This window comes from Macrotis lagotis, chromosome 3 (assembly GCF_037893015.1).
Source record: "Macrotis lagotis isolate mMagLag1 chromosome 3, bilby.v1.9.chrom.fasta, whole genome shotgun sequence".
Lineage (NCBI taxonomy): Eukaryota > Metazoa > Chordata > Mammalia > Peramelemorphia > Peramelidae > Macrotis > Macrotis lagotis.
Genome location: NC_133660.1, coordinates 145995823 through 146020349, shown reverse-complemented (window position 1 = coordinate 146020349; position 24527 = coordinate 145995823). Strand labels below are relative to the sequence as shown.

General features: G+C 35.9%; 1 protein-coding gene across 1 annotated transcript in view; it reads right to left on the bottom strand.

Annotated features, from left to right (window-relative positions):
* Window positions 1–24527, bottom strand: part of TMPRSS11E (transmembrane serine protease 11E) — a 66235-nt gene that overhangs the window by 6306 nt on the left and 35402 nt on the right. Inside the window, exons 3-8 of the mRNA XM_074229321.1 lie at window positions 18439–18560; window positions 10889–10956; window positions 8968–9131; window positions 4791–4829; window positions 3247–3427; window positions 1216–1475 (exon numbers count right to left, since the gene is read on the bottom strand). Coding sequence (XP_074085422.1) covers window positions 1216–1475; window positions 3247–3427; window positions 4791–4829; window positions 8968–9131; window positions 10889–10956; window positions 18439–18560 — 834 coding nt within the window. The remainder of the gene's footprint in view (window positions 1–1215; window positions 1476–3246; window positions 3428–4790; window positions 4830–8967; window positions 9132–10888; window positions 10957–18438; window positions 18561–24527) is intronic.

Genomic DNA, 24527 nt, shown 5'->3' with positions numbered 1-24527 from the left:
TAGATTTGAACTCAAGATCAGTCTACCTGAATCCAGGCCAGGCACTTTATACATTAAACCACCACTTATTTCTGCCTTAATTGTGTACATCAGTTTCTTTTTAAGAGTTTGCAGGTTGTATTTGTCTATTTATCTTCCAACACTCTGCAGTTAGATACAGGTACTCAAGTATAGGATGAATGGGAGATTTCAGTATCATGAGTAATTCCCACTATGGGAACTCCATCTTCCAGTGAAGATTACAGGGTATCTATAACAGTAGAGAAGGCCCAAGAAACTTTCTGAAGCACACAAAAGTGAAATTTCTTGATCAGGATTACACAGCTAGCACTCATTCCGTTACTCTTACCATTTTGCTGATAGAAATCACTCATAGAGGATAATGGGTTACTAAATGTTCTCTGAATGAATGTCTATGACAGCAACAACATGGTATCATAGTGATGGAAAAGTTAAAGATATTCATTTCTAATTACCTGACATACTACCAAGTCTGATTTTAACCTAATCAACTGACTGATCAGCAAACTGTGACATCAAGTGGACTCAACACACACTTATTAAGTGCTTAATATGGTAAAATGCCTAAGTACTATGCTTAAGTAAGAATGTAGATACATATATATATACATATATATGAGAAGCTTACATTCTAATAGAGTCAAGGAGACAACATGCAAATAACTTCATGTATATAATATATATATATGAGTTTACATTCTAATTGAGTCAAGGAGCTTAAATTCTAATGGGGAAGACAACATGGAAACAACTTTATATTTTTATGTATACATATATATACACACATTATAAGATATATAGAATAAATGGAAAGTAATCTCAGAAAGGCACTAGCATTAAGGGACATTAGGAAAAGTCTTCTTAAGAAGGTAAGATTTTAGCTGTGTGTTGGAAGGAAGTCAGAGAAACCAGAAGATGGAGAGCACATAACCATAGATAAAAGATCAATGAAAAACACTGAATTAGGAAATGTGTGTAAAAAATAGAAAGAAGATTATTGTCACTGGATATCAAATACATGGAGGGGAATTAAGAGTAAAAACAAAAACCTGCAATGGCAGGAAGGGGCCAGCTGGTAAAGGGCTATAAAGGTCAAACAAAGACCTTTTATTTGCTCCAGTATATTCTCTTCTATTAATGACTTAAAGTATTAGGGTCTACTGCCACTCATTGAGATTCTGTCCAAGTACTCACCATCATTTTTCAGTGCTCCAAATCCTGTGACATATGCCTGAGAACCTGGCGCAATTTTATAAGAGGCATCGGGAAGACACACTCGACGTACAACATTTGTGTAAGTTACAGGTCTAGAAAGTTCCACAACAGCAATGTCATATTCGTGGGATGGATACTCATAGTTTTCATGAACAATAATCCTCTTGAAGCGTCGTCTCTCTTTGGGGGGATTTACTGTCACACCAAAAGAAGCAGTCCATCTGGATGGATCCTTATAACTGAAAAATGGAATGAAAATCATCTTCCATGAGTTACCACTACTTCATAAAAGCATACTTCCCTTCATAAGTGTTCAAATAACTTGTTCTTTTATTGAAGATCTAAATTTAAACCCACAAAAGCAAACACTTCCCTCAGCCTTCATTGGTTAGGGAGAGAATAGAGGAAAAGGAGATGATTATAGAGTCAATATACTTCCCAGAATTTCATTCTCTATTCACTGAACTACCAGGCTCCTTTTATCTCCATATAATACTATATGGTCTCAAATCATATGGGCAGAGCTCACATTGTATTTGCAAAAAGGGAGAAATAGTTTCTTCCTGACCTTAACCCTATGATGCTGATCTTTTTTCTTTCTAATATAAGCTTTTTTCAGGCAAAGATAATCTTGCCATGTGTCTCTCCATCATTCCTAGCACCTAAGGAGCATTTAATAATTTTTTCATTCATGCTTTCATAAGTGTAGATAATCTGATTATCCAGGAATCTTGGTCCTGAAAAATTATATATTTTTTAAAAAATGAGTTGGATAACCATTTTATTCACTACAACACAACAATCAAACTGCACTTACTTAACTTGGGGCTTCTAAAATTTTGTACTGAATTGTCATTCCTTCATCAGGAAATGGTCTTACTGTGTGTTGTGGCCACATCAGATGATGAACTTTTCTATACTTAGCTAGTAAGATTGGCTCTTAACCAACAGTCTACCTCTAGCCCCATGCCCTCTAAGATCATAAGAATTGTCATAAAAACAGAGACAAACACAGAATAAACTAGCTGAAATTGTGTGTGGAGGGAGGGATATAAAGAAGGAAGGGAAGAAGGAAAGAAAGGGAGAAAGCAGGAAGGAAGGAAGGAAGGAAGGAAGGAAGGAAGGAAGGAAGGAGGAAGGAAGGAAGGAGGGAGGGAGGGACGGACGGACAAAAGGGACTTGATCAGAGTCAAACAGCCAATAAGTGCCTTAAGGTTAAATTTAAACTCAGACCTTGACTCTTGTTCATCCTAGGAGTCAGAAAAATCTGATAGAAAGAAGAGAGCTCAATAACAGATGACAGTCGGTGGCTAGGTGGCACAGTGAATAGAGCACTGGCCTTGGAGTCAGGAGTACCTAGGTTCAAATCCGACCTCAGACACTTAATAATTACCTAGCCGTGTGGCCTTGGGCAAGCCACTTAAACCCATTGCCTTGAAAAAAAATCTAAAAAAAAAATAACAGAGGACAGTCACAGTGTAGGCACAGTCAATCATGCTAAGCAAAGATAAACCATTCTCCAGAGAGTGTTTCTAGGATTGTTGAACCCTAAAATTCCAGAGTATGGAAAGTGAAGCACAGAATTGAAGGACTCATGCCCTTCCCCCACCCCATGCCAGAATACTAAACCAAAGCCGTTTGCTTTATCCCAGTTAACCAGCTTTGAATCCATACTTCTTTTAGTCTCTTCTGATAGCACTGACATACAAAAGTTTAGGTTTACCTCTTCTATTAACATCAGCGGGTGAAGAACACCCCCAAAACATCCTAGTTTTAATTACCAAGCCACTGACAATTCATCTTCTATGAATTTGTATCAAATGTATTTTTCTTTCTATTCTGTATTCCCTCTTCAGAAAAAGAAGTCCTTTTAAATAATGCATCAAACTTTATTTCATCCAAGCTTCAAAATTCTCAACCTCCTTCTCAGAGTGAAATTCCACTCCTTTCTCACTCATTCACTCAATTCCAGGGCGGGGGGGGGGGGGGGGGGGGGGTCTCTGGACTTACTTTCTGAAGCAGTGAGCAGCAGTGACAAGCCATGTTGCATTTATCAAGGTTGCCCCGCAACGATGAGCTCCATCCCACTGCAAACTGGCCTGCCAGGGCCATTCACCTTCTTGCTCTACTGCTTGTCCCCCAATTATCCTTTCACTTGTGCCAGAGCTTGTACCAATCCTTGTCCCACAGCCTGTCACAAAGAGAAAGGGCTTGTTAGTTTTTCTTCATTTTTGAATAGGTTAACTTTACTCTTTCATGTACTACTGTCTAGGAATTTGTTCAGTTTTGTTCTTTTGTTGTTTTGTATTAGCGGGGGTAGCGAAGGTTGCTGGAATTTGTTTGCTTCCCAAATACAAACACTCCTTTGGACATATTCTGGTAATGTTATAAAGCAGCGAATATGCCTGATGGCTACTACCATATGAAGAGTTTGCCCACACTCCCAATCTGCCCGATTCCAATACCTGCGATGACAAAGGAAGGACAGCTTTAGGCAGACAGTATTAATGGACAATAATTCTTCACCTTTCAGACACAGTTTCTGAATCGCTGAACTAAAGTATGGGGCTAGAATTTTAGAAGAAATACAAGGATTTCTTCAAGTCCTTCAGGTACTCAAATGAAAACACTTTTTGAATGGCCAGTCAAGGGAGTATGGGATTAGTTTGGGGACTATGAATTTGTAGAGTCAAAGGTGGACCAAAAATAGAATGAGTCCATTAATTCATAACCCCATTGTTAAATCATTTTTAGAGAAAATTTATACAATAGAACTCACCCTCCCAGGAATAGTAAGGCCTATGGAATATAGAACTCGGGTCTGTGATATAGGGGCTAAACTTCTGATTGGGAAAAAAGGCAGAGTGGCTAGAAAGTCACCCTCAGAACTAGAAAAAACTGGGTTTATGTTCCACCTTGGTACCTACATGATTTGGATCAAGTTGTTTAACTTTTCAGTGCTCTTAACAACTCTATGGGACTATAAATTGCAGAGAAAAATTAACCTGTATCTTCCACAGAGCTGAAAAATGGATCTCCCTCCACTATACCAATAAATCATAGGTCCAATCCCTATTCCAATCAAGGATGAAAACTGATGCTATTTCTCTCCAAAGATATATTTAAAAATAACTCTTTAGGAGCAAAAACAAACAATCTATCCAGTTAAGGGAAGATATCAAATCCAACATTCATCCCAAGTTCTATGGACTCACAATAATTATGGAGAGGATAATTAACTGAAATAGAAGTCAGATCAGCCAGTTGTAATCATAGTCTGTAATCATTAACAGCATTTCCTAGTTGAAGTCTCTCTGTGATGTCAACACAGTGCTTTGATGCCCTCCCACATGAACATAGTTCTTTCTAGTGAGACTATGCTCCTAAATCAAATTGTTTTTGATTATTCACAAAAAAGTACAAGCTACAGCAACTACCTATTCTGTAATCATGATAATAACCCAAAACTACATCTTATTCAAAGACAGAAACACATTAAATTTTGTTTTATGTTAAGACAACTCTATTGACTGATTTTAAAAACTTGAACTCACAGTTTTTCAGAAAGTTGTCTGTTTCTGTCTTGTTGATATCTGAAATACAAAAAAAAAAAAAACAGAGCAAGATGACCTCAGCATACATCAAATTTTTATTGTAACACATTTGTTCACTCTGATTTTACTCAGAAATATTGAATACCTACCTAATGGGTCTCCCATTGCAAGTCAATAACATCAAGTTATTAAAACTGTCTCAAATTTGTTATGTAGAATGAGCTACATTTTAAAATAAGAGGATTCTGAGGCAGAGGTAAGGAGGGAATTCATTCCAGACAATTAAAATAGCCAACGTGAAGACAATGAGCCAGGAGATGGAGGGTACCTTTTGTGAGGAACAGAAAAGGCCAGTTTGGTTGGTTTCCCAAATATGAAAGTGGGAGTAATGTCCAAGAAAGCTAGGTTGCAGTCAAGTTGCATGGAGTTTTAAAAACTAAATAAGGGAGTTTATATTTTATCCTGGAGGCAATAGGAATTTGTTGAGTAAGAGAGTCATTTCATCAGATGCAGGTTTAAGGAAGATTATTTTGGCACAGTGTGAAGGGTAAACTGGAATGGGAAGAACCTTGAGGCTGAGAGACCAATCAGAAGGCTATTGCAGTGAGAGATGATGAGAGCCTGTACTAAGCTGTCAGTTGTATGAATAGAAAGAAGGGTTTGGATGCAAGAAATGATATGAAGGTAGTATTGATGCAGGGAAAAGATGTAGAGAATTATGAATGTAACAAAATTTGTAATCTTGAAGACTTGAATCTTATTAAATTGGGTGGAGTCAATCTTGAGATGTAAATTGACTAGAAGTAGAGAATTATGAATGTAACAGAAACAAAATTTGTAATCTTAAAGACTGCTAAATATTGTCAAATTGGGTGGAGATCCCCATTCTTGAGATGTAGACGATCATTGATTCATTGTTTAATGTAAAATTTGTATCCTGATCTCCTTAGGCTTCACCCTCTACTTAATTCCAGGTCCAGTAAAGGGGAAGGGAATCCACCTTTTGTCCTCAGGATAAGGACAAGCCTATAAAAATCTGGGTGGAACCTCTGCTTGGGCCTGAGTTGCCTCTGACTTTCTGGTCCAGTCAGCTCTGCTTGACTATTCTTTTATCTCTGTCTCTCTCTTTACCTACAACTTTCTTATGTGTTGTAACTTCTTTTAATAAATTTTTATTTTCTTTCCACCCTTGCTTTCCCAAGTCTGAATAATGATTCCTCATAGGCAGAACCAAACTCAAGTAGCCAGCAGCTACAGTATATTGTAATATAATCTTATAATATCATTCTCTACAGGGGTCTTTTAAAAAGAGCTTCTCCAAATGCCTTCAAATGAGATTTCATAATTATTTCATAGCATAGTTTTTTAAATAACTGCTAGTTTCTTGACAGAGAAGCTACAGAAAAGGAAAAACTTTAAGCTAAATTGCTAACAGCCATTATCTAATGAAGTTCAGACAGAAATTAAATGGCAAAGTCTGCCTGGAATTATCATATAAGTTAAGAATAAAATTGACAGTAGACATATATGACAGATGGATTAATTTATATTTTTAAGAAACATCAGCTAGATGTAGCAGGAATTATGTGTACTAGTCAAAGGCTACAATTTGGCAGTTCAATTCAGGAACATAACTTCTTCCTGTAAGTAACTCTACCTATCCTGTGTCTGGAAAGACCTAACCATAGGTTCTTAGATATCATTTCAGGGGAAGGAAAAGTAAATAGGCATTTTAATTGCTCCCTTATTCTTCATCCCAGTGGATTTTCAACATCCCTAAGATGTGTTGGCTCAGGGTTTCCATGGGAGGAAGAAATAACTACTGATTTGGAGAATGGAGGTTAAAAAAATCTGTGAAAGAAAATCTTACAAACCTTTTGAAATCAATTACCTCTTGGTCTCTGTGACTTTAACATGGGGTCCCCTGATCTGTTTTGGGACTTTGGAGATCTAGAATGAAAGCACTAGCCCAGATTTCTCTAGATCCCTGGGATTTAGGGAATCTGCTTTTTATGGGTCCCCAGTCACCAGTAACATCACAAATATGAGGACCTGCAAACTTAAGTCCTTTCCTCATGCTCATATGTGGATAGTGCCATTTTCTGAACAAGAATTTAGACTCTGGTAAATAATACTCCTTTTTGAAATTTGATTAAAAAGCATATTTTATTTTCTTGAAATTGAACCTGTCCTACAAAATTACAACCTGCAGTCAATATAAATATGTCTGACATAATAGCTTATAAGAATTCTTAAGAAAAGTACCCACAAATACAGGTTCCTTCTGATCAGAGGTAAAAATAATTACTTGGTCCTTATCAAATTGCTATTTAAATTACCTACTTGTGGAGACTAACATGTACTTCACAGAATTCTAGTGAAGGTCAAATAAAATAATATGGATAAAATACTTTGTAAACTCTAAGATAATCTCTCAGTATGAACTGTTATTGTACATGTCATACATAACATGGTACCATGGAAAAAACTCTTCATTTAGAACCAAAGAACCTATATTTCAATTCCAGACTAAAAAATAATTCTCATCTATATGACATTGGATAAGTCAATGTCCCTCTCAACCTCAGTTTCCTTTCCTATAAAAGGGTAAGGGTGGGGAGGGATTAAATTATCTATAAACCTATAAGGTTCTTTTCAGGTATAAATACCATGACATTCTCTAATATAAAGAAGCTCATATTTGTTTAGGAAATTTGAGTTCTCTATGACAGAAAGAATTTTCTATCAGAACTCTTTAATGGTGCTCATCTCCCAAGCCATCTGATTACTCATGGTTTCACACAAAGAAATAAATTATTCCCCCAAACTTCACACTAATTAAACATAAATTATAGAACTAAAAGAAGTTTTAGAATATTTGGTCCAAACTTACCCATATAAGATGAAAAACCTGAGTCCCTGAGAAGTTGAAGTGACTTTCCCAAGTCACACAGCTAATGAATGTCAAATCTAGGACTAGAACCCATATTTTCTGTCTTCCTTAAAGTTCTGTTTCTACGAGGTGATTAAGGAAATAGTGACTTCCTCAATTTGATCCTTCCTTAATGGAAATTAATTTAAGATCCATCACAATTAAATGAATTTCAAATAGATTGAAACATTGTAGTTCCTTCAGGGAAGAGACTTTATGTTTGTATTTGTAATCCTGGTGATTACCAGAGTACCTGGAATAGTAATAGATGCTTATAAAGTAACTGCTGAACTAAGATTAAGGGAACTTGGCTATTAAAATTACATTTCATATGTATATACATGCACACAGATGAAGAGGAAGAGAAAATCAAAGAGGAGCGGGGTAGAGAGAGAAAGGAGAAACAGAGAGAGAGAAAAAGAGAGAAAAGAGACAGAGATGGAGAAAAGAAAGAGGAGGAGAGAGGAGGGGAGGGGAGGGGAGGGGAGGGGAGGGGAGGGGAGGGGAGGGGAGGGGAGGGGAGGGGAGGGGAGGGGAGAAAAGAACTAGCTTAGAAGCCAAGAAGACATGCATTTAAGTTTTATCTCTGACACATACTGGCTGGGTAGTCCTGGGTAGGTCACTTAAGTTCTCAGTGATCTAGGTAACTTTTATGGTAAAGAATTTTAGAAAGGATACAGACCTGCTTTGGTAGAGGAAACTTACTTAACTGGGAGTTTTCTATAACAATGAAATCATGGGACTGTTCCCTATTCCCTTTCTATATATGTATGTGTATTTATATGCTGCATTTAAGAAGGGAAGTGGATAGGATGAAGTATATTTAACATACTATAACCTCATAAGAACTCACATGAGGAGAGAATAATCATAAAATGGCAAGATTCCCCTGTCCTATTTCTAGTCATCTTCTTTGGTGATGGGCAAGATAACATTCCCTGATGACATTAGAAGGATACTCTAACAGATGCCTTCATCTTTGGATACTGAAAACAGCACTGAGCCCTACTCTTTTTGAGAAATTTGGACACTGTGTAGTCTCATTTTAGGAGCTGGTAAGACTATACAAGACTATACCAGAAGGAAAGAAGAACAGAGAAGAGAAGAGGAGAAAGAAAGAAGGAAAAGAGAAAAGGAAAGGAAAGGAGAGGAGGAGAAGAAAGAAAAGGAAAGGAAAACACCCAATATAAACATTAATACTGTTTTGTGCAAGAAAGGCAAATTGCAGAAAATTATAAAACTTGCTTGTGATCACAACTGATGAAGGGTCTACTTTAGGGGGTCCAGTTGCATGTTGGAGTTTCTCATGTAGCACATGTTCAATTGTTTTTTTTATAGATTCAGGACTCTGTGTAGAGGGAAATCTAAAAATCATCAGCATGTGGGCCACCACTCCAGATTCCTGGGGACTATGTGATGCATAAAACAAAAACAAGACAAAAAATTCAGAAAGCAAATAAATACTGTAATAATACTAACAGCTAACCTTTATAGTATATATTATAGTTTATATTGTATATTATATTATAGCATATATTATTTCATTTAGCCCTCACATCAATACTATGAAATACTTAGTCCAATGTAATTTTAAGAACTTAGTCCAATGTAATTTTAAGACAAGAAGCTGAAGTATATGGAGGAACAGACAGAAATCTAACCAGCTATACAGCTAGTAAATTTGGATGTTAGAATTGAAAGCCAAATCTTATGCTTTGAAGTCCACTGCTCTTTCCACTATAAAATGATATTGTTTTTGTTGCCTTCTTTTGTTTTCTTTTTTTTGTTTTTCTTTTTGCTTTCTTTTGTTTTCATAGTCATTTGACCAATGAAATAAGTTTTGGGTTATTCTCTGTATCTATATTAAGCCAGTTTATACAATCAAAGATTTAATGCTGAAAGAGATCTTAGAGGTCAACTAACTAACACCTTTATTTTATAGAGGAGATATTTAGGTCCAACAAAGTGAAATAACTTGTCCCAAAGTCACACATATAGTGAATATCAAGAAGCAGGATTTGAACCTAGCTCCTCCAACAGGAGGAGTTGTTGTTATTGATGAGGAAACAGAGGCAAACAGGGTTAAGTGACTTGCTTATACTGCTAGCAAGTGTTACACTGCTAGTAAGTATATGAGGTCAGATTTTTAATTCAGAAAGATTAGCCTTCCTGCCTCTGGACTTGACATGGTATCCACTGAGTCACCAAGCTGCCCCCTTCCAATGTAACAAGTCATAGAACTGAGATTAGAAGTCAGGTTCTCTGACTCCAATCCCAGTTGTCTTTCAGTCAATCCATTAGCCAATAAAAATTTATTCAAGGGGTGGCTAGGTGGCACAGTGGATAGAGCACTGGCCTTGAAGTCAAGAGTACCTGAGTTCAAATCCGGTCTCAGACACTTAATACTTACCTAGCTATGTGGCCTTGGGAAAACCACTTAACCCCATTGCCTTGCAAAAAAAAAAACACTATAAAAACAAATTTATTCAGCACCTACTAGGTAGCAGGCACTATACCAAATACTGGGGATTGAAAGAATGGTAAGAGTTCCTGCTCTCAAGGAGTTCACAGTCTAATGGAAAAGAAAACATGCAAGCAATTCTGTACAAATTCTGTATTAAAAGATGTAGACATAGGAAATATTAGAAATAATCAAAATAAGGAATTCAATAAAATTAAGTGAGTAGCTAGGTGGTTTACCTCAGTTTCCTCATCTGTAAAATGAGTTGGAGAAGGAAATGACAAACTGCTCCAGTAGAAAAACCCAAATAGAGTCACAAAGAGCTGAACATGACTGAAATAACTAAACAACAACAAATAGAAATAAGATGGATAAGGAAAGGCTTTCTAAAGGAGTTAGGATTTAGCTAGGAATTGAATGAAGCCAAGAAAGTCAGGAGGTAGAGATGAAAAGGGAAAGCATTCTGTCACACTCAAAAAACTCTCATACTTAGCTTCACCCATTAAAAAAATTACTATAACCATAAAATGTATTCCTGACTATAGCCACCCATAAAATCAATTCACGGTATTGGCATTAGAGAGTATGAATGACATATAAGAACACAATAACTCTATTATGAAAATATTTCAAAACAAACACACATTAATGTCTATGTCAACATCTCTCTACATATACAAAGGAAAATTCTTTATATTCACATACCTGTACTTAATAACCTGAGACTTGATGAATTGTCTCCTTAAGCTGGATTGAGCAAATGCATTTTTAACCTGTTTCAGAAACATTCAAAATGTTAATGAGAGGACACTCTAGAGATGAGCAGAACCAGAAAAATACTGTTCACCATAACAGCAACATGGGGGTGATGTTCAACCTTGATGGACTTGCTCATTCCATCAGTGCAACAGTCAGGGACAATTTTGGGGTCTCCAATGGAGAATACCATCTGCATCCAGAGAAAGGGCCATGGTGAACAAAGTTCAAGGACTATTCCCTTTAATTTAGAAAAAAAACAGATATCTTATTGTCTGATCTTGTTATCTCTAAGACTTTTTGTTTCTTCCTTAAGGATATGATTTCTCTTTCATCACACTCAATTTGGATCAATGTACAACATGGAAACAAAGTAAAGACTGACAGATTGCTTTCCCTGGGGGGTGGGGTGGAGGGAAGTAAGATTGGGGGGAAAATTGTAAAACTCAAGAACTCAAATAAAATCTTTAATAAAAAACCTAATAAATAAATTTCTTAAAGATTAGCATAAAAAAGAGGACACTAGTATACATACTACATCAAAGAGAATTCAATGGGTCACTCTAAACAAGGTTTGCACCTTTCACTGAGCCTGTCTTGGTTATAATTGGACATGGAATAATGCTAGAGCAGGAATCACTAATCTGTGTTTTATATACCTCTTTGTTAGTCTGTTAAAACCAACGAATGCCTTCTCAGAATAATGTTTCAAAAGGTATGGAATTACAGATGAAACCAATTACATTGAAAAATATTTTAGTTAGACAGTTCACAGACTCCAGGTTAAAAACTTCTGCTCTAAAACAAGGAAGAAAAAGAAAGGAATGGATTCATACCACCATAGCTAGAGAGAAAGAAAAATCACATTCAAAGATGATGGAAGTTTTAGTAGCTTCAGATGGTAGAAACATTGCCAGCTATAGTTCCAGGTGCCTCTTGATAAGCAACAATCATAGCCTTGAGAATTAATTATCTCAGGATCATTTTCCACAGCCCCATTTAAAAAAAAATATTTAAGTTCCTTTGAATATTTGTTTTTTATTTAGAGCTCTCCCTCACTAGAGATCTTCAAAGGCTGAATGACCCCTTCTGTTGTATATTGTAAAAAAAGAATTCTCATTTAGCGATAGGTCAAAATCAGAGATCTCTGTGTTGTCTTCCAACTCTGAGATTTTATGATTTTGTGGTTACCTACAAAATGAAGTACAAAATCCTTACCCTGATATTTAAGTTATTTAAATATTTAGGCTATTTAAGTGTCTTTCCAATTATTTTCCTTCATACATTCTATATTTTGGTCTAACTGCATTGTTCTGACCATATCCTGTGCTCTCTAAGCTCTGTACATCTGTTTAAAGCCATCCTCCATACCTAGAATCCACATCTTTCACATTTCTACCTACAAAAATCCTCTTCTTTTTTTCAAGGTTTATCTTGAGTGCCACTATGAAGCTTTCCTGATTCTCTTCTTGATGGATGTGAACTCTCTCATCTTAGAAACTAAGCATCCTTATCTTCATACAGGTTATTTTTAGGCTGACACAAGTAATATCATTCCATCTAAAGTACCACATCCATCTCTTTCCTCTAAGAAATGTAATCAGGAGTGGCTAGGTGGCATAGTGGATAAAGCACAGGCCTTGGAATCAGGAGTACCTGGGTTCAAATTGGGTCTCAGACACTTAATAATTACCTAGCTGTGTGGCCTTGGGCAAGCTACTTAACCCCATTTGCCTTGCAAAAACCTAAAAAAATGTAATCAAATCACCTCTGGAAAGGGTATGTTAATGGAATGCTCCACTGTTCCATTTGCCAGATTTGTAACTTCCCCTGCCATAACTCTCCTCTCTAGTTCATCGTTTCCTTTTATCTCCTTCACTAAAATCTAAATTTCTTTGAGGCTGGTACTGTCTTGCTTTAGTATTTCATCCCTAGTATTAACCTATATAATATTTATTCATTAATTTATTCTCTCCAAATTTTTTAAATCAACTCTATCTGTTTCTCTTCTTTGACCCATAATATTCTACCTTATATCTTCTTGATTGTATACATTTTTATGTCTCTATTAAGCCACAATAAAATATTTAATTGTTCAATTATTTATATCCCCCATTAATTGAGGGTAGAAACTGTGTCTTTTTTTTAACTTTTGTATCCCCAGCACCTCATCCAGTCCTTTTCAGAAAGTGAGTAAATGTTTTTTTAAATGAAATGAATGAATGAATTTATATTTGTCTTGTTCTTTAATTCTAATTTCATGCTACTAATGGATAAAGGAAACAATTTGCCTTTTACTACTTTCTATCATTTCATATTGGTTTCAAGACTCCGTATTTGTTGAACTTAATTGTAGTTGAAATTTGGGTTCTACAATTATGGGGGGAAAGCAATTAAACACAGTACATCCTTTAAGAAGAGCCTATGAGGGGCAGCTAGGTGACGCAGTGGATAGAACAGGCTATCAAGAACATGACTGACATAGAAAGCAAAAGGCTTAAGGATTCATTTCTTTACCATGTACATTTTTAGTACCATTAAACTGTGAGCACCAGGAGTGCACAGAATTGTTTTTTCACTTCCTTTGTAACCCCAGTGCTTGGTCCTTCAGGTTCAATCTAGGTCTAATTCTTGACTCCTCATAATCTCTTACTCCCATATCCAATATGTTGCTAAAGCTTCTCACTTTCATCTTTGTAACATCTCTCAAATATGTCCCCTTCTCTCATCATGGATGATTGTAATAGCCTATTGGTCTGCTCATTTCTCCCCAATGCAGTCCATCCTCTATTCAGTCACTAAAATGATTTTTCTAAAGCCCAGGACTGATCACATCACTCTCCTACTCAATAAACTATAGTGACTCCCTATTGCCTCCAGGATCAGATATAAAACCTTCTGTTAGGCATTCAAAACTCTTCATAACTTAGCCCCATCCTCTCTTTTCAGTCTTATTACACCTTACTATTCAAAATGTATTCTTTCATCCAGTAACACTGGCCTCCTGGCTATTCTAAGAACAAGATATGCTTTCCATTCTCATCCCTGCCTATTTTTTTTAACTTTGTTTCCTTGATTTTTATTTTTGTTTTTGTTTTTGACTCTTAGAAAAGCTATTTATTGAGAAAGTATAGCAAAAATAGTAGGTACAAGTCTGGGGTAGACTATCCCAGAAGTTCCTACAAATTTAAAGAGATAGTGTGGGCTTAAACTTAGAACATAACTATACTAAGACACATATAAAGAATATGTGTGGCCAAAGGGTAAACTAATTTTCTATATATCATGCATGTATATGTACGTATATCTTATTTGTACATATTTGTTTGCTTGTAGTCTCTCCCTCTCATCCATTATATTGTGAGTTGTTTGAAGGCAGGAACTATTATCTTTTGCCTCCGTTTGTATTCCCAGTACTTAACACAGTGAGTGGTTTATAGTAGACACTTAATAAATGTTTATTATCTGAGTAAGTGGAAGCCAACAAGAACCTAGAATATACAGATAACTAAGAATAGATGTGATTGACTAATATTCTTTCTTTGCATCATAGCAGAGATTTTAATCTTAGAATTCAAAATAACTGACTGGGCTTGAACTTCTGAGTTTGATTATGGATTAAAAAGATCAGTCTTCTGTCTACAGAAGCTACAGATATTTAACTTATGTAGAAGTTCTTTTAATTTTTTTCCCTATATGGCATGGGAAAAGAACTGTATATAGTTAAGTAATGTAGCAGCAACAGTGAAAAAAATCTTCTCTTAGTGGGTGAGAGTTAATTCCAAAATCTGAAAACACACACACACACACACACACACACACACACACACACACACACACTCTTTCAGACTAAATGAGGATGGCTACCAGCCTTAAATTCAATCAACAAGCATTTGATAAAACCTTCTATGTGTCATATACTGTCAAAAGAAGCAGTTTGGTGGATAGAGGCTACAAGCAATCTGCAATAAAGAGCTTGGTATTTACCTGGTGCTCCCTCTGGTGTTACAATGAGTACATAAAAGTCATCATGAGTACTTTACTGCCAGAACCAAATCCTTCCAACACTTGAAGTTAAGTGTTTTGAAGTGAATTCTTATTCTTTCCTACCCCAGGAAAAAATCTAGTTATCTTACAGACTATCAGTCAAGGGCAAAGTTAGTAGTATGATGACTAGAAGTCATCAAACTCTGAGGTTCAACTCTGTACTGTTATGATTACTACTTGTTTAAGTGAGTTTTGTCCCTTTTGTCCCTTTTTCTTTTTTTTGTCCCTTTTTGTCCCTTTTTAAGGATGAGCATCTATGTCATCTTCCAGATTAAACATCAGAAGGAACCAGATGGCAGTCAACTTTCACTGTGTTTCTACTAATAGGAATTTTTATATATTAAAAAGTTCCATCAGGAACTATTCCAGAACCTAAGAACTTAGCAATATTCCATTGCTGCTGAATCATTTAAATCATGTCTGACTCTTCATTATCCATTTTGATTTTCTTGGGAAAGATACTGGAGTGGTTTACTATTTCCTTCTCCAGCTCATTTTGCAGATGAAAACCTGAGTCAAATAGCATTAAGTAATTTATTCAGGGTCACAAAGCTAGTGTCTGCAGCTGGATTTGAACTCATGAAGTTAAGTCTTGCTGATTTCAAGCTCACTGAACCTCTAGCTTCCCTATCTTACAATATGCTGAATAATAAATCATGCACTATTAGAATTACTCATAATATATTTACATTCATACCTCTATACAGTCATTGGAGGTACTCCCATAAAATTAGGATTAGTCAAATCATTGCTATTTTAGAATATTCTGAGGTCAATGTTATTACCAAGAAGCATCCACCTTAGTAACTTTGCATCCATGTTCTGGCATACCATTGCTAACTATCTTCCTGTCAAGTTTACCAAATAATGTTCATATTTTTCAGGCAGCTGACAAAGTAAGTTCCTCCCAACCTTAGGAGATTGACAATTTAAGCATTCTCCTCCCATGCTTCAGATTAAGAAGGTGAAGCTCATAGAGTTTGAGTGACTTGCTCTGGGGCCCATAGGCAATGAGTGTGCTAGTTGCACAATACAAGCACAAGACTTGCTACACCATGCTGTCATGATAACCTGCCCCTGACCATTCCATGGTCAGAAAGAAAGAAAAAACAAAGATGACAGAGCATCATAGAAAGAATGAGGATTTGGAATAGATGACATTTGAACCTTAACTTTCCTACTTACTGTTCATCCTTGGGCAAGTCACTTAAGCACTTGCAGCCCCCACTTGTCATCTAGTACAATGAGAAGGTTAAATTACCTTGTTGCAAAGGCCCCTTTCAACTCTAAATCCTTGATCCTATGAAAGTCACCCTGAGTTGAAGTTGGTATCTAGCAGTGGGACTAAAAACTTGGGTTTCTTCTGAAAGTAGGACAAAGACAAATATGAGAAACTTTCAGAGAAACAATTTAATGAAGAAAGAGAGGGGAAAAATATGGAGGGGGCAGCTAGGGGTGCAGGAGGGGACACTAGGTGGTGCAGTGGATAGAGTGCCAGCCCTGGAGCCAAGAGGACCTGAGTTTAAATCTGGACTCAGATGCTTAATAATTGCCTAGCTGTGTGAACTTTGGCAAATCACTTAACCCCACAATCTTAAATAAATAAAATTTAAAAAGAAAAGAAAAGAAAAAAAGGGAGGGGAGGGGAGGAAAAGAAAAGAAAAGATGAAAAACTAGTGTAGCCTGTCAAGCTGAAGCTCCTTTGATCCAGACTATAAGGTTGACTTAAAGTTCAAGCTAGGAAAGATCACTGTTATCACCAAGTCCACCCCACAGTCTGAAAGGTGAGGGTATTACTGCAGTGGAATGTCTTTTACTGTGTAGTAAAAGACTCCATCAACTCCATCAATGACAAGAAACAACAGAATCTAGGCATATCCATGCATATGGAGTATTCTACCTTGGATCAAAGGAAATGTGAGATGTTTGAGTGAAGAAACACTTTGAAGTGAACAAGAAAAAGATGGAAGAAAAACAAAAGAACTATGACTTTATAGAGAGGATGAAAGAGCTCAGGGAGAAGGAAAAGAGGATTAAAGCTTACAAGAAGGGGAAACAGAAGAAGGTCAAAGGAGGATCTATTTGGAGAGGAGGATGAGATGGCAGCTGTTAATGGACTTCTTTGACTTTGGCTCCACCAAAAAGAACTTCTGATTCCCTCTGATCTTGTCTTTTTTGCATACCTGACTCAGTCTCCAATCACTAAAATCTAAGGCATGTGGGGAGATTCTTCAAAGACCTAGCATGTGGAGGGAAGAAAGGAATTTGTTTCTCTTCCTTATACCCAGAATTCAGTGAGGATCTGGTAGAGTTGGGTTACAACCCTCTAATTTTCATGTTTGATGGAGTTGTAGCCATTCTATCCTAACTTCCTAATAAAAAAGCAACCTCCCATTCAAAAAAAAAAAGAAAATAAGTCTCTCTGAAAGCAAAATGGAAATGAAGAAACATCAAAGGATTCAGTCATGCTGATGTTCTAAAGTTTGCAAAGTGTTTTCCAAATATTATCTGATTTAGCCTCACACTAAGTCTAGGAAGTAGGTGCTATTATGATTCTACTTTACAAATGAAGGAATGGAGACAGATAGCAGTTAAGTGACTTACTTTGGGTCACACAGCTAGTAAGCATCTGATTTTAATCATTTAGATCCACCATTCAAAGATCTCTTTTTCTGCTACTGCCTCTTGGAATTCCTTATTCCCTTCAAAACTTCCCACCCCATCTCACCCTATAGATTGTCTCAATAACCCCACCCTCAAAAAATTTATCTTATGTGTTTTGTGTGTGTGTGTGTGTGTGCTGTGTCCTCCTCCCCTTCCCACAATAGAATCTAAGTTTCTTTAAAGTTTCTTTCTATTTCATTTTGTCATAATATCACCATTGCTTACCATGCAGTACCTAGCACATAGAAGTTTGATAAATGCTAATTAATTGGTTGATTCTGAAGAATCCTAGAATCATTGACTTAGAACTAGAAGAAACCAGAGTAGGTCATCTAGTCTAACACCTTCATTTTACAGATAAAGAAACAGGTCCAATGATTTTAAATGGCATGACCAGGATTACATAGATAGTAAACATTGGAGCAGGATTCAAACTCAGTTTTTCTGACTTCACATATATACTTAAATTTTTATGTTTAATCAGCTGCTTGCCTAGATATTTTGAAACTTGAGAGTTCTACCCCAATATAGAAGACATTGAGAATGTTTGGAATAAAGAAATATTTCACTATAATAATCATATGTTAGCATCCCTTAGCTATGAAGCCTAATTGGGCATCTTCCCCAATCAGTAAAAAGGAAAGATGAGAAGGAAAGGGCAAGTGGAATGGTCAATCATTTCAGCCTTGCCAGAGACAGCTCAGTTCAGGTGGCTTATCAGTATTAATTGAATTACTGTAAATCAAAGTGAATCAAAGTGAGACAAAGGGAAGAAGATTCTGACTTACCATTGATTCTATCCTCTGACTCATTTCTGTGAAGTTTGTGGTAGCTTCTTTATCAAACTCATAGTAGTATTTATCACTGGTAAATGACAAGGTGCTATAATAATTATAGGGTTTCCGCGTATCTGCAAAGGGGAAAGAGATTTTTGTAAAATACCACTGGATTCCTTTGGTTAATCTATAAACACAGTGATATACCTGTTGACAAGTTACTCAGTTCATTCCTGAAGAGGCCACATCAGAGTCATGCTGAGACTGCAGGCAATGGCTTCCCAATGGTGACTACACCTCTATGTTCCATGGATTGATTGCCCCAATATACCAGTGAAGAACTATTTTTTGCTCATTCCATAAAGTATTTGCATAATCCAATTTTATCATTTCTAACTCCCCCTTCCTGCTTGCCTGCCAATCTTATTACATCAAAATTTAGAGCTGAAAGATACCTAGATGTTACTGAGTTCATTTCCCTCTGATACTCAGATTAAATGACTTATCCAAAGAAACTTACAGATAGTAAGTGCTTAAAGAGGAATTTCAATCCATGTCCATAGTGACTCCACTTCCAGCATTCAATCTATTATGCTATGTTTCCTCTTCCCTTCCTTTCAAGCAAGAGATGGAATAGGTCAGAGACTATCCTTCCTAGATCTAGACTGGGTGCTGTTTTTGTTGTTCATGTTACAAGCTGATGCATGTTATAAGCCCTTCTCTCTTTCTCCTTGCAAAAAAAAAAGGTAAAAAAGGAGAGAAGTAGGAAGATTATTAGAGGATCAAATGCTTTCTCATCCACATCAGTCATATCAGCAAATTATTTCTTCAACAGCCATTCCAACAGTATCTCTATCATATAAGGTTTAAATATCAAATCATATGACTAATCTTTTGATAACTGTCATAATTATCCATAAACCTGATGTAGCAAAAGTTAGTAAAGAAAGTGGAGTTTACAAGAAAACTCTGAGCACTCAAAATAGGCATCATAAAATCTATTCACTACAATCCAGGAATTTTCCAGAATTTCAGAGTTTCCAGAGTTCAAGTTACTCCCCCAAAATTCTAATAAGGTGATTTCTAAACCCAAACACAGAAGGGCAATGAAGAGGTTGCATACAGCAAGCACATGACAGCAAGATAAAAGTACAGAAGTATTTTTTTAAAAGCCCAAGAACTCAAAAGTCACAATCACCTCAAACATTTAATATAGCCCCAAGTATTCATAATCATCTCAATAGGGTATTATAGTACAATTAGTAATGATAAAATGAATCTTAGTTATCAAAGAATATGCCCTGACAAATATTTTAAGACAGAATAACATATGACATATTTTAAAATGTTTCTATGTAAAATTGTTTTATTTATTATTATAGCTTTCTGTTCAAAGAAATAAACCTTCCTTTACCTGGAAAACTCAGTTATTCAGAATGAATCATTCTACCAAAGTTTGCTGATGGTATAGATTTTATTCTGTTATCATCTTCAAGATACTCATAAAACTAAGGGTATAATTATTCTAAAGATGCCATCATTGCCCAGAGTATTTGTTGAATTTCCCTTGTATAAGTGCCTTCAAAGTCTGAGTGATATTGTTTTGAATATCTTGAACTAAGGAAATATTTCACTTCAGATTTCATTGGTGATTTCACTGGTAAAGGTAAATCCTGATGACAGAACTCCCTCTAACATACTATATCAGCACATTCTCTGTAAATTACAGTCTTAAAGAACTACCTGAGGCACTGAAAGATTAATTTACTTGCCCAGGATCACCCAAGTCAACATATGGCAGAGTTGGGAGTTTACTGAAGTCTAAGATGCCAGCTCTCCCCACTGAACAATATTGCCTCTTCTAATGCCTCAGCTGTTTAAAGAAGAAAGTTTTGTTTCTGTTGAGTGTCAAATGCAAAATGATGGCATTCATTTAAATCAATCAATTAAAAATAAAGAGACATTAAGTGCTTACTATCTTCTGGGCACTGTGCTAAGTGTTAGGGAAACAAAAAGAGTCAAAAGGTAATCACTGCCCTCAAGGATCTTACAATATTTTGGGGAAAACAACAAGCAAAGAAATATACAGGAAGCAAGCTATATAAAATTTAATAGAAAATAATTAACAGAGAGAAGGTACTGAAATTAAAAAGGGTTGAAAAATGTTTCCTATAAAAGGTGGTATTAATTTGGTATTTAAAGGGAATCAGAGAGGTAAATAGTCAGAGAAGAGGAGGGGGAGCATTCTAGGCAATGTTTGTTCTTCATTTTCTAAGAAGACTACAACATCAGGGAGGTTGATGCCATGACAAACTCATGTATTGGATTTGAGTGAGGGGGCGCTGTGCTGTTATCAGTCTCACTTTCTCCTCCAGAGCTATCTGGGTCCAATGGCCAGATATAAATTAGAATGATAGATGACTCTGGATGTGGAGCAATCAGAGTTAAGTGACTAGCCCAAGGTCACGCAACTAGTAAGTGTCAGAGGCTGGATTCAAGCCCTTGATCTCCTGATTCTAAGGCCAGTACACATGTGGGCTAGTCTTCCCCATTTATTCAACTAGAAAAAATTTAAAATGGAAAATTGTGACTGTTTCTTTAGACTATTTCAAAACCAAGTCATCTGGTTTCCTAACTCTATATCTCAAAATAAATGATACTTTGATTCTAAAAAGCAACAACAAACGAACCAATATTCTAGATTTTTGAAGGATTTAAGGAAGAATTTCGATCTAAGTCATAGTGATTCCAATTCCAGCATTCACTCTATTAATGCTATGCTGCCTCTTTCCTTCCTTCCAGGCATAACATGGAATAGGTCAGAGCCTTCCTAGATCTAGACTGGGTGCTGTTTTTTGTTGTTCTTGTTACAAGTTGATCTATGTTATAAGCCCCTCTCTCTACCCTCTTGTAAAAAAGGGGAAAAAAGAGAGAAGCAGAAAGAATATTAGAGGGTCAGATGCTTCCTCCTCCACAGCAGCCATATCAGCAACTTTCTGAATCTTCCATCTAAGAAAAATTGAACATCATAACTATATTTTAAAATTATAATTATTTAAATAATATGTAAAATACAATTATATTTTAAAGTCTCAAGTTTTCTTCCTGAACCCTGATATTTGAATTTACAATTATATAAATTGGTAATTGTTCTTATCTAGTGGAAATACGCATTAAGCAGTGTAAATATAAATAATTCATCCAGTTTATGAGATTTATTTGTATTAGGACCTAGCTGTAAATGTTAATTTGTTACTTTTAAAAAGAGCAGATAAACCTAGAGGAAAAAATAAATTTATTTCTAAATCAAAATTATAATATCTATACATCACATTCTAGCTTTAAAACTGTAATCCTTGGTTTTTTTAATTTGTTTATTTATTAAAGGAAATGGGGTTAAGTGACTTGCCCAAGGTCACACAGCTAGGCAATTATTAAGTGTCCGAGGTCACATTTGAATGCAGATCCTCCTGCTTCTAAGGTCAGTGCTCTGTCCACTGTGCCACCTAGCTGCCCCAATCATTGTTTTTTGATAAAAATATCTTATAAGAACTTTTATGGTTTTCCTCTCGGCATTGGTTAAATTTTTGCCCTTTGTTCTCTATTATATATATATATATATATATATATATATATACATATATATATATATATAATCTTTGCTCTCTCTTTTTTATTTAAGTTGCATTTTCCCTTTTCACAGCTGAAAGAAAAATGAATTCATTGGCATTTCAGTCTTTTAACACTCTGAAAGAGAATTACAAACTAGACCCACTGATCTCTGACTTGACTTGGAAAGGGACAAGGGAAATGAGTAAACAAAAGAATGGAACCAAATTGGATCCAGTCAGGATTATCTGGACTTGAATTTCAGTACTTCAAATTAAGTAACTTAAAATATTAATAGAAGTGGATTGCTAACTGTTAAATCATCACGTAAGTAGTATTTCTTCACAAGGGCTAAGAAGCATATGATTTGTAAAAATTGTTTCCTTAGACATTTATATAAATAACACATTTCATTATCCCATGCTTAATCATCCATTGTTCTCCAGAGAAAACAGGAAGATGTAATTTTTATGATATCTATATATATCTATATATCTATATCTATATCTATATCTATCTATATATATATATTATGCCTTCTTTCCCCACTTTTCTTGGCTCAGTCGCTTAAATGAAAGAGTTGGAGAAAAGTCATTGACAACTATTCTACCAAACTTTTAGAGAGTGGTTTGCCATTACTTTCTCTGGTGTATTAAAACAAACAGAGATTAAGTGATTTGCCCAGAATTACACAGATAATAAGTGTCTGAGACTAGATTTAAACTCAGGTCTTCCTGGTTCCAGGTATCTTGTTCTATTCACTTGTTCTAGCTACTAGATGTCACAATGGATAAAGCTTGAGTCCTGAAGGCAGAAGGACATGAATTAAAATCATATCTCAGATACTTACTAGCTATGTGACTTTGGGCAAGTCACTCAACCCTGTTTGCCCCACATCAAGAGCCAAATCCAATTGTCCTGATTCATATCTGACAACTAGACCTAGATAGCTCTGGAGGAGAAAGTGAGGCTGGTGACTTAGCACAGCACCTCCTCATTCAAATCCAATTCATATGCATGATATGGCATCACCTCCTGATGATATGATTGTCTTTAAGAATGAAGGACAAGGGTGGTTAGGTGTCACAGTGGATAGAGCACCGGCCTTGGAGTCAGGAGTACCTGAGTTCATATCCAGCCTTAGACACTTAATAATTACCTAGCTGTGGCCTTGGGCAAGCCACTTAACCCCATTTGCCTTGCAAAAAATAAAAAGAATGAAGGACAAACATCATCATCCCCAAACTGTGAAGTGTATTGATTTCTCTGTTGATGATGTTCATGTTGCTATGAGACATTTGACTCAGAGATGACAGAAACAGCCACACTAAGAAACCAGACATACACATTATGCAAGAATTTCACAGACAAGGCCAGAGTATGAAAGAAAAAATGTCACATTACATGCCTGCGTGCTTCTCTCTACTTCTAGCACTAGATATATCACCAAACATGCCCCAACTATCAGAAATAGATAAGCTCCAGCCATAATTGAGAGCAGTAGCTTGCCTTGTCCCTTATTCTTTTGAGAGGAAAGTGGATATTCCTCAGACAAACAAAGGGGGTTTAGGGACTCCTCTGTTTCCATAGGATATTTTGTTTCTCTGTTTATATCCTGGTTTACTAAATGTCAGCTGCTAAAGGGCTGAGCCCAAGTCTGTCCAATGTTTATTTCCTGAAACACAAAAGTATGACAGTCATCAAAATCATAACAACAATTGTTTATTCAGGTGCACAGTAGGATGTTGGTCACCTTTGTTCAGGGAAATACTTCAGTGGAAGTTCCCTCTCGTATCTAAATGAACTGAGATGTAAAATACTACTACTCTATTTTGGAAACCAAAAAATGGATTAGTGATTTCTTGGATAGCTTTGAAATAGATTTAGAAATTTTAATTTAGTTGGGAGGCAAAATAGTCTCTAGCTTGAATTTTGGAAGAGATAACTGATAGTTCTATCTCCACTACTAAAGTATTTAGACAATTGCGAATGTTCCAAAGTATGTTCTCAACTTGAATCTCAAAGGTGCCATGCCTAGATCTAGAGCTGGAAGAAATCTCAAATATCATCTAGTTCAATGTATTGACAAGTATAGGTCATTTAAAAACCAAACATATCAATAAAAATGTATTATAAAAAATAAAGCGAATTTGTTCACTGTTCAACCCAAGTCTCAGTCATCAAAAGGTCAAAACAAAAAATTTTGAGGCCATCATAGATACAATAGTAGCAATACTTAACATTTATGTAGAACTTAACTTTAAGTGCCTTACACATATGATGTCATTTGATCACCACACCAACCAAAAAGTTAGGTGTTTTCATTATTCCCATTTTATAAATAAGAAACTAAGATAAACAGAGTTTTAAATGGCTTGCCTTTTTTGCTGATTCCAGATCAGTAGCTCTGCACCACCTTGTTGTCATCAAAAAAATAATAATAATAATAACAATGATCCAAATCACTTACGATCTTGCTCAATTTACCCAGA